Source organism: Loxodonta africana, chromosome 22 (genome assembly GCF_030014295.1).
Source record: "Loxodonta africana isolate mLoxAfr1 chromosome 22, mLoxAfr1.hap2, whole genome shotgun sequence".
NCBI classification, from domain to species: domain Eukaryota; kingdom Metazoa; phylum Chordata; class Mammalia; order Proboscidea; family Elephantidae; genus Loxodonta; species Loxodonta africana.
This window is the reverse complement of record NC_087363.1, coordinates 43,341,186-43,357,001: the sequence shown is the minus strand read 5'-3', so window position 1 is coordinate 43,357,001 and position 15,816 is coordinate 43,341,186. Positions and strand designations below refer to the sequence as shown.

Sequence of the window (15,816 nt, the reverse complement as noted above, 5' to 3'; positions counted from 1 at the left end):
ATTTCCTAGTGTTTTCCCTGAAAGTCTGGTTTGGCAATGAGGTAAGGGAGCAGATAGGTTGGGCTACGCCCAATGGCCATGAACCTTTGTCTCCTACATCAAAAAAACCAAACCAAACCCATTGCCACTGAGTCGATTCCGACTCACAGCAACACTGTAGGACAGAGTAGAACTGCCCCATGGCATTTCCAAGGCTGTAAATCTTGGAAGCAGATTGCCACATCTTTCTCCCGCAGAGCCGCTGGTGATTTCAAACCACTGGCCTTTCAGTAGGCAGCTGAGTGTTTTCACCACTGTGTTACCGGGGCTCTAATACTTACACCAGTACTTTACAAACGAACATCAGATTTATTTTTTTATAATTTCTCTCAGATTCCCCACCCAAGGAGAGAAATTATAAAAAATCAGGAATCATAAAAACATGGTTCATAAAATTTAAAGAGTGCTACACCTGGTCTTAAAAATTAGTTTTCACTTCCTAAAATACATTGAGGTTATCGGCAATCTTAAGGAAAAACTGAGCAAAGCCCAGTTCTCCTTATATGTATTTTAAAGTTCCTTTCAGAAAATGTCTTCGTAATTCATAATTCGATAATTATGCCTCTTCCTGTGGGCTTTTTTGTACACTGATCCAGTTGCTGTCAAGTCGATTTGGACTCATGGTGATCTGAGGTATGTCAGGGTAAAACTGTGTTCCACAGGGTTTTCAATGGCTGATTTTTCAGGAGACAGCCAGGCCTTTCTTCTAAGGCACCTCTGGGTGGACTTGAACTTCCAACCTTTTGGTTAGCGATCAAGTATGTGAACCATTTGTACCACCCAGGGACTACTTTTTGTATACATGAAGCAGAAATACTTGTACCAAAATTATTAAGTTAAAAAAAAAAAAAGAAAAACTCACCACACAACAAGTTGGACATTGAGTTTTATAGGACAGAAATTTTCTTATACAGAGAGAACAGTCTGCAAAAACACAAGTGCAACATAATCAGTTAATTAAGGTATATTAACAATACAGGAACCTGACTACTAACAAAATCTGACTTATATCACTATTTTTAATCAGTGATTTTTAACCTAGGGCATTTTGAAAGCCCTAGAACATTACCATCATCTAAGATATAACATTTTAACCTCAAATTTCTAGTACATCTCCGCTATTCACATGTGCAAATGTAACTAAATACCATTTTCAGGAAACAGAATATGAAAATCTAGAGGGTATAGGCCACACAGCCCACACAAGGCCACCCTCACTTTGCTTATCAATTGCAAGTCTTGGGGATTCCCCAGACCACCCTTACTTCTGACATTAATTGCAAGTCTGGGGGTCCCCAAGACAACCTTAGGTTCAATAATTCACTAGAAGGACTAACAGAACTCACTAAAAACTGTTATACTCACCAAAAAAACAAAATCCATTGCCATCAAGCCAACTCCAACTCATAACGACCCTAAAGGACAGAGCAGAACTGCCCCATAGGGTTTCCAAGGAGCAGCTGGTGGATTCAAACTGCGGACCTTTTGGTTAGCAGCTGTAGCTCTTAAACACTGTGCCACCAGTGCTCCATTATACTCACAGTTACAGTTTATTACAGCTAAAGGACACAGAATAAAATCAGGCAAGGGAAGAAGGAGGGGGCAGAGTCCAAGAGGGTACCCACTGAAGAGCTTCCAATGATCCTCTCCCCATGCAGTCAGCATAATCTTACTCTCCTGGAATTCATGTGTGACAATACAAAGAAAAAAAAAAAAAAAACTCAAAAGTTCTTATGAATATTGCCAAACAGGTAAGCTTACCCATGCCTTAGTGTCCAGGGTCTTTACTAGAGCTCCATCAGGTAGGAACAGTTGACTGCCTACCTGATTTCAGTTTCCAGCTTCTCAGGAAGTCAAGCTGTGTAACCCAAAGTCATCACCCTACACAATGTTGGTAGGGCTCAGAGCCCCCCCCCCCCACCTTAAATCACGTTGTTACTATCTAGTAGCCCCCAGGTAAAGAAATGTGCTCTTATCAGGCATGACATTCCAGGAGTTTAGATTTTACTTCCCAGAAGCCCAGGACAAAGGCCAGACCTCTTTTGCCCACAGCCGTCAAGTTGATTTTGACTCATGACAACCCCATACGGTTTCCAAGGCTGTAAATCCCTATGGAAGCAGACTGTTACATCTTTCTCTTGTGGAGCTGCTGGTGGTATGGAACCGCTGACCTTTTGGTTAGCAGTCCATCGCTTTAACCAGTGCACCACCTCTCTTTGGGCAGGGATAAATTTGTTTAAAACATATCAAAAGACAGGATAATCGTGAGTTCCTAGGATGTCACAGCTTCATACGCAACACTCTGTGTATTCTCTGTCTGTAAATATGGAAAACACACATGGAAGACCTGCGCTAGGTATTACAGAAACATATCTCAGATAACTCCACTGCCTAACATTCTAAAATGTAAGTTTTGAAATAAGAGGTATACACATGTTAAAAAAAAAAAATTAAGAACACTATATATTCAAGTTATCAGATTAGGGATTTTTACATTCTAACTCTGTAAATGATGTCCACCTCTCCACATTCCATAAGCATTGTTGTGACAACTACTAAGAAGAGCACATAAGGAAAAGTTCTTGTCCTCAGGAAACTACAAGGTAGTGAATGACAGACAAGCGAACAAGCAATGACAGTACAATTTGGTGTAATAAATGCTAAGGTAAGGAAAGCAGGAAATCTATAGCAACTAAATTCATGTCTAAGGCAGTATAAAATGAAGTCCCAGTCAAAAAAAAAAAAAGATGTGACTAATAGAACGGTATCTTAACCGGTACCAGTTGCCTTCGAGTTGATTACAACCCATGGCAACCCCATGTATGTCAGAACAGAATTGTTCTCCATTGGGTTTTCAGTGGCTGATTTCTCAGTAGATGCCTTTCTTCAGAGGTACCTCTTTGTTGGATTCAAACCTCCAATCTTTTAGAGTAGAACTATGCTCTATAGGGTTTTCATTCACTAATTTTTCTGTAGATCACCAGGCCTTTCTTCCAAGGCACCTCTTGGCAGATCAGAACCTCCAACCTTTCCATTAGCAGCTAAGCACATTAACTGCACCACCCAGGGATTCCAGACTGGTACCTTACTGGCAGCTATTTACCAGTAGCCCAAGTTCAGCTTAGTTAAGGGGCCTTGTTAAAAAGGATTCAGTCTAGTTAAGGAGGGGAGACTGTATTATTTCAGGTACAGACATGCAGGAAATGAATAATTCTTGCCAGCCTCAGGAAGAACACTCCAGTAGACAACATAAAAAAACATGCTAGAAGGATAAAGCAGGCAACAGGGTAAGTTCTTTTGGGAATGAAGATGAATAAAGTGGGGGAGGTAGAAGTCTGACATCAAATTATCAAAAAAAAAAAGAGAGAAAGAAACCATTATGCGAGCAAAGAAACACAGATGACTGGGAGAGTGGAACTTATCAGAGGCTGTCAGGGGCAACTCTGTCAACCATGATTATCTCCAGAACCATCTCAGAGGGCCTTCTCTTTCTTCTAGCACTAGGAATCAATCTGGGTATGCTCTCTTTGCTTCAAACACACACTTGGGTCATTGGGGTCATTTAAACAGAGTAACGTGGGTAACAACATGGCTGAAAGGAAGGGAAAGTGAGAAGACTGGTAAAGGGGCTACCGCTGAGTATTGTAATTACATAAACATTTTTACGGGTTCAGTTTGAGAATGGCTTTTTAACTACAGAGGAAATTAAAGATGACAAAAATAATGATAGGAATTCCTCAAAATATAACTGAGCTCAAGTTCCTCATTAAAAAAAAAAAAAAAAGTACCTTATTTTAGAAATGAGAAAGCTAAAGCCCAGTAAGTATGTCACGGTTACAGTCAGAGCACTAGTCTAATAGCAGATTCAGAATTAAAACTCATTCTCTTGACTATGAGTGTCACTCTCTTTGCTACAAGATGTCCCCAGGTAATACTGTAGGTCAACAATTCCCAAACCTGGCTGTTCGTCTGGGTCAGCTGGGGAGACTGTTGTTTAATTATTTCCCAAGCTTTATCCCCACTCATACTGATTCAAAGGATTTTGGTCAGTAAATCACATTCGTAACATTCGATTCTGATTCAACAACAATTATTTTTAAAAAACCAATACCAGTTGTTTCTATTAGATTGAACCATATGAAATTGCCATTTTTGGTTAGGTCAAAAAGATCAAACATTGGCAATTTCATGTGGTTCAACCTAATGCTGCACACTCATTGGGTGTTCTGTTCTTTTGATTCTCACAGTAAACCTGAGGCTGGAACTAATATTAGTCCCATTTTACAAGTGGGAAACTGAAGCACAGGACTCACCCAAGATCACAGAGTTAACAGGCAGCAAAGGCCAGTCACCAGGGCCCAAGCTTTTAACATATTAATATTTTAATTAATTATTTAAAGTATTTAAATACGGAGAACCAAGCATTAGTCTTAAGTAGATCAAGACCTTGGCTTAATTTCAGTCTACTAGTCTACTACCAGGAGTCCCTGGGTAGCACGCACAGTTAAGCGTTTGACTACAAGCCCACAGATTGGCATTTCAAACCCACCCAGAGGCACCTTAGAAGAGCGGCCTGGCAATCTGCTTCCAAACGGTCACAGCCTTGCAAACCCTATAGAGCAGTTCTACTTTGCACATGGGGTCGCCTTGAATGGGAATCTTCTCAAGGGCAACTAACAATAGTCTATTACCAAGTAGGTGCTGGTGAGCTACCCGTTGCCATCAAGTCGATTTCAACTCATAGTGACCCTGTAGGTGAGAGTAGAATTGCCCCATAGGGCTTCCAAAGACCAGCTGGTGGATTCGAACTGCCAATCTTTTGGTCGGCAGCCGAGCTCTTAACCACTGTGCCACCAGGGCTCCTAAAGTCCAACATAATTTATTCTCTAGTGAGCAACCATGATATTCCATTCAAAGAAGGGTGATGAAAAGCTTTGAATCCATGTATTCCTGGAAGAATTTATTTAAATTACTTGTAAAGCTTGTTTTTTCACCCAAGACCTCAACTATGAGATGTGTGGGCAGAGCAGGGGAGGGCAGAATAACAATAGTGAAGTAAAAGGTAGATTCACAGACACACCGAAGGGGAGGGGAGCAGGGGGACACAACAGCCATCTCTAATCTCAAACAGGATACAGTTATCTACTGGCTTTCAAATATCAAAAGAGCCTCGTATCCTAATAGCCAAAAACAAATTTCTAAAACTGAAACCAATATTTTTCATGTGCAATCGTAAGGATTTTATGAGAAAATGAACCATTTCAAAAATAATTCTGAGGTGTCCACTTAAAAGCAGAAAAGCCAGCTCTCAGTTCGAAAAGAATTGGAAAAAGCTGAGAAGGCTGTGCCTTGGCCTTCGGTGCTAAGTGACAAGGGAGGTGATGACAGAATAACTTCCCTACAACTAAAGACCAGCACTCCTGAATTTCCAGAAGTGCCGTTCTCACAGCTGTGTATCCCTTCTGTGTGTAGAATTCTCTCTCTTCTCCCCGGCTCGGTTCACAGCACTGCCTCATGAGAATACAAAAGGAAAGAAATACACTGATTATTTGCCTAATAAAATCTTATACTCTCTTAATTTAGCAAAGGTGAACAAATGGAATATTTCATATGTCAGCTTAAAAAACAAAATTAAATTGCTTTTTACTCCTACACAGGCCTTGATTAATTTTCTGAGTCAAAATACCAAGAAAGGAAAAGGAGAACTGAAGGCCCATCTTCCAAACAGTAGTAATTTAACCACGTCTACAATCCAATGATTTAATCTAAGAGCAAATATGTTGAGTATCTCCCATTATCGAGTCAGAAAAACTGTTCAAGTGCAAAGAAAACTGGTACTTAAGCATGTGAATCTCTCAACAAGACCGTTTCTCACAGTAACAGTGTTTTATGTATAGAGCAAGTCACTTTCTACCTACCAAACAATACTCTTAATAGCATAAATTGGGATCAATTTCATTGACCTGCATTCTGCCAATGCACTCCACTCAAACCTTGATAACTAGAAAACTGCAAGTATATCATTCATTACTCATATCCAAAAATAAAACTAAACAGCAGAACAGAATAAAATGATTCAAAATGCTAAATTCTGAAACATTTAAGAAGTAACAGTAAGTGGCTACGATTCTGGATCACCAATTCTGGTTAATGCAGGAAACAGTAAAATTTGACAGACCTGGCTCCTATCAAAGCTCTGTGGGCTTCTGTGTCAAACAGTATTGCAGACCAACAGCAACTCGTAGACTAGTGAGAACCGGTTAATAACTGGTGTTCAGTATCCATCAAAAAAGAAAAGGTCTACCAAACCATGGGAGCTAGTGCTCAGAACACAATTTATCATTATTGAAGGGCTCTCCACCCACTTCCTCTAAGCTAAAGAGCATTAATGACAGCTTTGAATGCCAAAGAAGCAAGCAAAGAAAAAAAGAATGGAAGAAAACGCTCTTTAGCTATCAAGTAGAAGTCACTGAATTCATAAAAAGTAAACCCATTTCCCAAATGACATATGTAATTAAAATCCACAGAAAGATTTCCACTGCTGTGAGGAAGTAATGGGGTCAGACTTACCCTCCTGCCGTAAACTAAAATTATTAGGAAAAATTATGAAACAATTATTTCAGACATTGGACAATGCCCAGGAATAAGGGGAGTTCTATCACAGTCCAAGCTTTCTATCTAGAGGAAATTTATTGACCTCACCACGGGGAGGATTGTCAAACGGCACCCACTAGTCTCACTAGTTAAGGAAACATAGATCAGAGTTCAGGGAGATCCAGGTAACTAGAATTTACAAGGCAGGGTACCAGAAAGAGAAGTTACACACGGAAAGACCTCCAGAAATCTGAATAGAGAGCTATTGGATTCTATGGCTGAATGCAAATCTATGCATACATACGGTGAAATCCCCGAGGCCAGACAAAGAACAACTTCCAAGGAAAGAACGATAACTGGAGACGTCACAGAGGGCCATGAGCTGTTAAAATTTCCACCAGCCAGATGGGAGAGACCTCACTGAATGCATAGGGCATTCAATAGAAGCCCCAGGAGGTCACACCTTAGCGTGAGAGTAAATTATCCCTAAAGTAAAGGTTACTCTAGAACCGCTCTAACAAAGCTTAAAAGCAAACCTTGAAAGAATCAGTCTGATCCACAAGTAACTGCCTGTCACAACAAAGCCCAACACTCCAATAAAGAATATAACAAAATCAATGGTACAACCACTTTGGAAATCTATCTGGCGTTTTCTTAAAAAGTTAGAAATAGAACTACCATACAACCCAGAAATCCCACTCCTCGGAATATACCCTAGAGAAGCAAGAGCTTTCACACAAACAGATATATGCACACCCATGTTTATTGCAGCTCTGTTTACAATAACAAAAAGCTGGAAGCAACCAAGGTGTCCATCAATGGATGAATGGGTAAATAAATTGTGGTATATTCACACAGTGGAATACTACGCATCGATAAAGAACAGAGACGAATCTGTGAAACATTTCATAACATGGAGGAACCTGGAAGGCATTATGCTGAGTGAAATCAGTCAGAGGCAAAAGGACAAATATTGTATAAGACCACTATTATAAGATCTTGAGAAATAGTATAAACTGAGAAGAACACATACTTTTGTGGGTACGAGGGGGGGAGGGAGGGAGGGACGGAGAGGGTTTTTTACTGATTAATTAGTAGATAAGAACTGCTTTAGGTGAAGGGAAGGACAACACTCAATACACGGAAGGTCAGCTCAATTGGACTGGACCAAAAGCAAAGAAGTTTCCGGGATAAAATGAATGCTTCAAAGGTCAGCGGAGCAAGGGCAGGGGTTTGGGAACCATGCTCTAAGGGGACTTCTAAGTCAATTGGCAAAATAATTCTATTATGAAAACATTCTGCATCCCACTTTGAAATGTGGCGTCTGGGGTCTTAAATGCTAACAAGCGGCCATCTAAGATGCATCAATTGGTCTCAACCCACCTGGAGCAAAGGAGAATGAAGAACACCAAGGTCACACGACAACTAAGAGCCCAAGAGACAGAAAGGGCCACATGAACCAGAGACCTACATCATCCTGAGACCAGAAGAACTAGTTGGTGCCCGGCCACAATCGATGACTGCCCTGACAGGGAGCACAACAGAGAACCCCTGAGGGAGCAGGAGATCAGTGGGATGCAGACCCCAAATTCTGATAAAAAGACCAGACTTAATGGTCTGACTGTGACTAGAGGAATCCCGGCGGGCATGGTCCCCAAACCTTCTTTTGGCACAGGACAGGAACCATTCCCGAAGACAACTCATCAGACATGAAAGGGACTGGACAGTGGGTAGGAGAGAGATGCTGAAGAAGAGTGAGCTAATTATATCAGGTGGACACTTAAGACTGTGTTGGCATCTCCTGTCTGGAGGGGGGATGGGAGCATAGAGAGTTGGAAACTGGCAAAATTGTCACGAAAGGAGAGACTGGAAGGGCTGCCTCATTAGGGGGAGAGCAAGTGGGAGTAAGGAGTAAGATGTATATAAACTTACATGTGACAGACTGACTTGATTTGTAAACGTTCACTTGAAGCTCAATAAAAGTTAATAAAAAAAAAGAATATAACAAAATCTAGACACTCAAAAATGTAAAAGCCACAATGGCAAGTATCCAATCAAAATTTACTAGACATCCAAACAAGCAGGAAAATGTGATGTATGGTGGGGGAGGGAATCAGTCAACAGATATAGATGTGGTCCCTACATAACCTGACTCCCTCTCGACTTCATCTCCCACCACTCCCCTCTTGCTTATCCAGCTCCAGTCATACTGGTCTTCTTGCTGTTTCTCAAACATGTTAATCACACTCTGACCCTAGAGACATTGTACTTGCTGTTATTTCTTGGCGAAATAGTGTTTCCCCACATATCCACATGGTTTAGTCCTCCACTTCCTTTGGGACTCTGCTTATTACAGGTCATCTTCTGTGGTTATCTCTAACGATCCTATAAAGAATATCAAGCTCACATCTAGGTCAATTAGCATAACAAAATGTATTAAGAAAACGTTCTGCATCCCACTTTGGTGAGAGGAATCTGGGGTCTTAAATGTAAGCGAGCAGCCATCTAAGATGCATCAATTGGTTTCAACCTACCTGGAGCAAAGGAAAATGAAGAACATCAAAGCCATATGGTAAAGATGAGCTCATGAGATAGAAAGGGCCACATAAACCAGAGACTGTATCAGCCTGACACCAGAAGAACTAGATGGTGCCCAGCTACTGCCTATCACTGCCCTGACAGGGAACACAATAGAGAATCCCTGATTGTGCAGGAGAACAGTGGGATGCAGATCTCAAATTCTTGTAAAAAGACCAGGCTTAATGGCCTGACTGAGACTAGAGGGACCCTGGAGGTGATGGACCCCGGACCTTTTGTCAGCCCAAGATCAGAACCATTCCCAAAGCCAACTCTTCAGACAGGGATTGGAGTGGACTATAATGATACTGGTGAGGAGTGAGCTTCTAGGCTCAAGTAGACACATGAGACTATGTGGGCAACTCCTGTCTGGAGGCAAGATGAGAAGGAAGAGGAGGTCAGGAGCTGGTTGAATGGATACCAGGAACACAGGGTAGAGTGGAGGAGTGTGCCTTCTCATTAGGGGGAGAGCAGCTAGAAGTACACAGCAAGGTGTGTGTAACTTTTTGTATGAGACTGACTTGATTTTTAAACTTTCAAAGCACAATCAATCAATAAATAAAGAAGATCAAGCTCACCCCCCTCCTCATACTTAGGTGTGTTTATTTACTTTTTCCATAACACTTCTAACACGTGCTGTGTGCAGCCTTCTTCTCTTCCCTTACTATAGTGTAAGCTTCATGAGGACAACTGGCACATTAATAAATCGACAAATTCTAATTTTAGGATAGGGGATAACTTCAACCTTGCAATGATACTACAGTCTGTCATATTCTTTATTGGTATGCATTGAAGTAACAGAGCAAATTAGTAGAAGTAAATTCATCTGAATTGTGAATAAAAGCAAAAAACAGAGTTATTGCTAGTAAACACCAAAATGAAGAGAAATACCCCTGTGGTAATGTGGAGGTGCTTCACTTGTGACGGTTTTACCAATCAGTTGGAGAGTGTGTGCTTTACTTTGCCATACGCGATGAAAGATTTTCTTAGAACCATCTTTGTACCAAATCCAGATTCTGGAAGGAAAAGAGACTATTGTGACTGTGCTTCTGTATTTTTATTGTATTTCTGTTTTTCTTCGCAGGAAAACTTTCCTCCCTCTGTAGCTTTTACTTATTTATTTTCAAACTTTTTATCGTGAGGAAGTTCATACGTGTACAAAAGTGGAGAAAATAGTATAATGAACCCCCATGTACCCATCACCCAGCTCAAACATTTATCAGCTTATCAATGATCCTGATTCTTCTATATCTCTACACACCCTCTCTCAACCCTGATTATTCATTCTAAAATATTAAATAATGCTCACTAGTCTCAGAACATACTTACAAAGGTCAAAGCATTTTTGGATTATGGCTGACAAATAGGATATGAAGCAGCACATCTTGATGTATACGTGTATTTCCAAAAGATCACAGCCTTGGAAACCCTAAAGGAAAGTCCCACTCTGCACACATGGGGCCGCCGTGAGTCGGAACCACCTTGACGGGAACGATCAATAACAATAACGTGGCAGACACGGAGTTCTGCATATTTAACTGTCACAACTATCTTCTACGGTAGGAAATACTCACATCTATACATTTGAGGAAATGTTGGGCAATCAGCAAACATCTGTTTGTGGTGAGGTCAAGAGTCAAGCCTCGGTCTATCTTTAAAGCCCGTGTTGCTATGTCTTCTCTATAGAAACTTCTTCACACCAAAGCTACTATCCACTAAAAGTATATATTTTTAAGCCTAACTTGATTTTCTTTAACTTTCCAAGACAAATCAACTTGAAATAGAGGACAAGAAAGGCTGAATCTAGATAACACATACACTTCATGGTCAGCTGATGAACAATGATAGCCTGACCCCTAAAGGCTAAATACTGCAAGTTACCATATAAAATATGTTTACATACTAGGTTCATAAAGACCAATACAAGCGACTTCCAATTTGTGAGTCTTTCCAGCATCACCCAACAAGTGAAGGGATGAAACTGTCTGTAATAATCTTCAGTAGTAGTGTTCTCTCACTGGGGAAATATCCTCATTGTTACAGAGATTGTTAAACTCTGCATTCTACACCAGGAGAGCTTGGTTTAAAACAAAAATTCTGAAACTTAACACCTAAAATACTTGGCAAATAAAAATCATATATTATGACCAAAATCTTTGCTGCCTTAAATGATAAAAGCCATAGAAATATTCAAGAGGGGGGTGGCAGGTAAGACAGGAGCCTTATAAAAACTTCAATATTCAAGAGGGAGGTGATACAGAAGACATGAGTTAAACATCAGAAATAAATACGTGCACTTATCTCTGGTGTTCAATTAACACTACCTTACGTAAAAATCACACTGTTACTAGGTTACAGAAACAATACCCACTTACAGTTATGAGAACACTGAGGAATCATCATTGCAATGTTGAAATATTCAAAGCAAATTCCACACCGCAGCAAATCATCTATCGTCTGAAACGTAAAAATACGTATATACCATGGTTAGAATATCTGCTACACAATTCTTTCTCCAACCCCTAAAAAATAACTTAATGATACTTCTTTGACAAATATGCAAACTCAAAAGCTAATTCCAGATAAACTGCAGAGGCTCTTGACAAATAGAGAACAACCTCATCCATATGATTCTTACACATTCACATCTCGGGTTACCCAAGCTGCTTTGAACAGATACACTTGACACAGATCCCTGTGCCCTACTGTCAGCCCTTCACAAAAGGGCTACTCTAGCTCTGCCTCGCTTCCCATGCGTTTCTACCTCTTACTCCAGGCCTTTTCTTCTACCCCATCCCCTGGCCTGCAGTCACTATTGGGGTGAAAGGGACCAGCAGCCATAGTCACCACACAGGTTAAGAACCAAATCTGAGAATATTAAAGCCAAACATTGGAAGTGATCTAGTTAAAGCCCTTAGTTCACAAATGAGGAAACTTGTATCCAATACGGGCACCGGGCAAGCCAGGGCTAAAATGACGCCTCCCTACTTGCAGTCTAGTGCTTTCTGCACTGTACTACACGGTAGAGTCAAATGAGGGAGCCCTGGGAATGGCTGAGGCTGGTGACAGCAAAGGCTGATAAAGGAGTGGACAGTACGGAAAGCTCAACAGCTGTGTGTCAACCTGGAACGCAATCCAAACAGGAAAGGATCTATTCTAGCAACTTAAATCTTATTACATTAAAATGCTAATCCACTCAGTACAATCCTGAGCAAATACTAAAAAAGGAAAAGAGGGTGTTCCCCTATGTATTGATACGGAAAGATGGCCCAAATACGTAGTGAGGTAAAAGAAGTAAGCAAGGTGCAAGCAATACACGTGGTATGCTACCTTTTGTCCAAAGTATGGTGGGGTGGGTTAAGAATGCATTCCATTTTTATCTTACATATACATATAAAGAAATTCTGAAAAGATGCATAGGAAAATAACAGATAATGGACACTGGGGGTCAGAAAACTGCAGAAATGAGGGACAAGGTAGAGGGGAGGCTTCTACTTCTCATTTTATGTATTTCTTAAACCATGTTAATATATTGCCTAAATTTGCAAAAAGTAACCAAAACGAAAACACTGTTACTGATAGCACACATGAAGAAATTACATAACCGTTAAAAAACACATTTTCAAAGAATAATTAATGCAATAGGAAAATGTTCATGTTTTGATGGAAATTAAAAAAAAAAATCAGAGACCAAATCAACAATAATACATAATAATAGTAATTATGTAGTTTAATCTTCATAACAATCTTATGAAGTCTATAGCATCAGTATCCCAAAACTGAGAAATTGGCAGATACATTACAAAAAGTATTAAAATACTGGAGGGGGCTGGTTTCCCCACCTCAATATTCCGTGATTCAAATGTGAGCCCAATATGGGTTCAGTCAGCCCCAGCACTGAACACCCTCTGGTGCTGAACCCTGTATTTATTTATATAAAGAGTTGGAGTCTGGTTGGATTTATACACATATGTATACATACAGTCAGAGAAGACAGGGAAGCTGCCACTAGAGAACACTGTGGAAGCTGTGAAAACACATAAAATATGCTGAAGTCTACAAAGCCAGTAGATGTACAGGTTACAGAGCTCTTTGGCTTTCTCTATCTAATTCAATCTTCAGACAGCAAATAAAAAGAAGAAGGAAGGGCACAGAACTCATTAAATGCTAATAACAATAAACCCCAAAACCAAACACACCGTCATCCAGTCGATTCCGACTCCTGGCAACCCTTTAGGACAGAGTAGAACTGCCGCATAGGGTTTCCAAGGCTGTAAATGTTTACAGAAGCAGACTGTCACATCTTTTTCCTGCAAGCAGTGGTAAGTTTGAACTGTCAAATTTTGGTCAGCAGTTGAGTGCTTTAACCACTGCACCACCAGTGCAGGCTTCTGCTAATAGTAATAAAGATACATTAATTCAATTCTTACTACATTTCAGATACCTTCAATCAGTCAACAAATAATTGTTAAGCACCCACTATATGCCAGGCCGTGTTAACCACAATGAACAAAGTAAAAGGATCCCAACCCACATACATCAACTCGTTTAATCAATCCTATGAACTGTTTTCAGACAGCAGCGGTGGTTCAGTGGTAGAATTCTTGCCTTCCATATAGGAGACTGAGGTTCCACTCCAGCAAAGTCACCACCACCCATCTGTCAGTGGAGGCTTACATGTTTCTCTGATGCTGAACAAGTTTCAGCAAAGCTTCTAGACTAGGAAGAAAGGCAGGCCAGGAAGAAAGGCCTGGCAATCTACTTTCAAAAATCTGCCAATGAAATATGCATTACAACAGTCTAATTCCATTGTGCATGAGGTGGCCATGAGTCAGAGGCTGACTTGACAACAATTAAGAACAACATGAACTGTCCATTTTTGCCTCCAGTTTAGAGTTGAGGATATTGAGGCTCAAAGAGGTTAAGTAACTGACTCAAGGTCACAGTTAATAAGAGGCAGAGTCCAGATTTAACCCAGGACAATTGGAGCTCAAAATTTATGCTTTTCTCCACTCTATCTTGGCACCAAAGCCACCACAACTTCGAAACCACAGTTCTCCTGGATCCTTCCACTTTTTGTAGGGTAAAATGAGGATGTCTTAAGTCACCAAGCACAAGAGATGACACTTGCTGACAGTAGGAAGAACAAGGTCTTATCATTATGCTAGCCTCCCCAAGTCCCTTCACTTGATCCTCAAAGTCAGTCTTACAAGTTAGAGGAACAGATACCATAATCCCCAGCTTACAAATGAGGAAAAGAACAAGAAAGTGATCCTCCCCACAATCACAAAGGTTAAAAAAAACAAGCAACAAATGCTAACCAGCACAGCAAAGTGAACATGTTCTTGAGCAAATCTAGCAGGAATCCAGAGGTGATCAAAAACTGGTATGCCTTGCCAAAACAGGAAGTAGCCATAAAAATAAATGCTCATTTAAATGAAACTTTTTTTTTTTTTTCAAATCTATTGAAGGCTAGTGCTGAGCCTTGAGTCCTGATCTCTTTGTTTAGAAGAGAAAGAAATGAGGAATTGTTAGAGAGTTGTTAGAACATGGTAGGGAGGAATTAGGGCATATGTTAGCACAACCCAGCACGAAGCCTCTATAGGGTAATTAGAAGAAATGAAAAAGAATATAAAGGAGATTACCTGCTTCGTTACAGGATGTTATTCGATGCAGTGTCCTCAAAAAATCATGTCCAATGTCACTTTGGTAAATTTTCAACTAGTGTACTGTAAGAGCTTATGGACTGCTTGGCACAAAGTAAGCCCTCTGAAAGGGTTAGCTGTCATCGTCGTTGTCACCGTTTACAGTGGTTTTTCTCGATGTCACTGTTACTGTTATGGCTGAACCGCAGAATACCCGGTTCCATAAGCCAACCTCAGCCCACCATGACACACCGAGGCTTGTCCTCGCCACTTCTCAGGGGAGGAAACTGAGGCCCAGAGGCACGCGGACAGCAAAAGGCAGAGAGGGTCGAAAACCCAGGCCCAGCTCGCCAACTCGTCCTTTCCCCTGACGCTGGTCCGGCCTTTGGCAGGCGCCTGGGCGCCCCCTCCCTCTCCGAAGCACTCACCTTCATGACTGCTAGGCCTGGAGGCCACTGGGGCTCGGCCAGGGAGTCCATGGTCGCTTCTGGGGAAGCTGGGGGTCCGCCTCCCACTGGTCTCCCGCGCTCCACGGCCACTCGAAATTCCCCGCGCTACTGAGCCACGACATCAGTCCACGACGCAGCTACGGCCTGCGCGAAGCCTGCCGGGAGCTGTAGTACGTGGGCGGGGCGCAGCCAAAGGTGCTCGCACTGCGCACGCGCCGGGGTTATGCCCTGCCTCTCATCGATGAAGGGGAAGGATGGGTGATTCAAAGGCTTGGAGACCGTTTTGTACCAGATCTTTGACAAATAGATGGCTATCGAATGTTAGGAAAAGGCATTCAGGAATCAAAATAAGCCAAATCCAAGCCTTGCCAAATCTTTCGAGGTCAGGCTCATCCCTCCTCCTTCGAGTCGCCCTCCCTGATTGCTGTATTGATCTGAGCCTGCTCTGAACAAAAAAAAAACAGGGGTTATCATATCCATTATTTCACGCCACTCCCTATCACAACACCGGG

General features: G+C 41.3%; 1 protein-coding gene across 1 annotated transcript in view; it reads right to left on the bottom strand.

Moving 5' to 3' along the window:
• The window catches only part of RAD18 (RAD18 E3 ubiquitin protein ligase), a 134,584-nt gene extending 119,129 nt beyond the window's left edge, over positions 1–15,455 (bottom strand). The window contains exons 1-3 of the mRNA XM_010590024.3: positions 15,284–15,455; positions 11,586–11,667; positions 902–963 (exon numbers count right to left, since the gene is read on the bottom strand). Of these exons, the coding sequence (XP_010588326.2) occupies positions 902–963; positions 11,586–11,667; positions 15,284–15,334 (195 nt within the window). The 5' untranslated portion in view covers positions 15,335–15,455. The remainder of the gene's footprint in view (positions 1–901; positions 964–11,585; positions 11,668–15,283) is intronic.
• Positions 15,456–15,816: the final 361 nt, after the last annotated feature.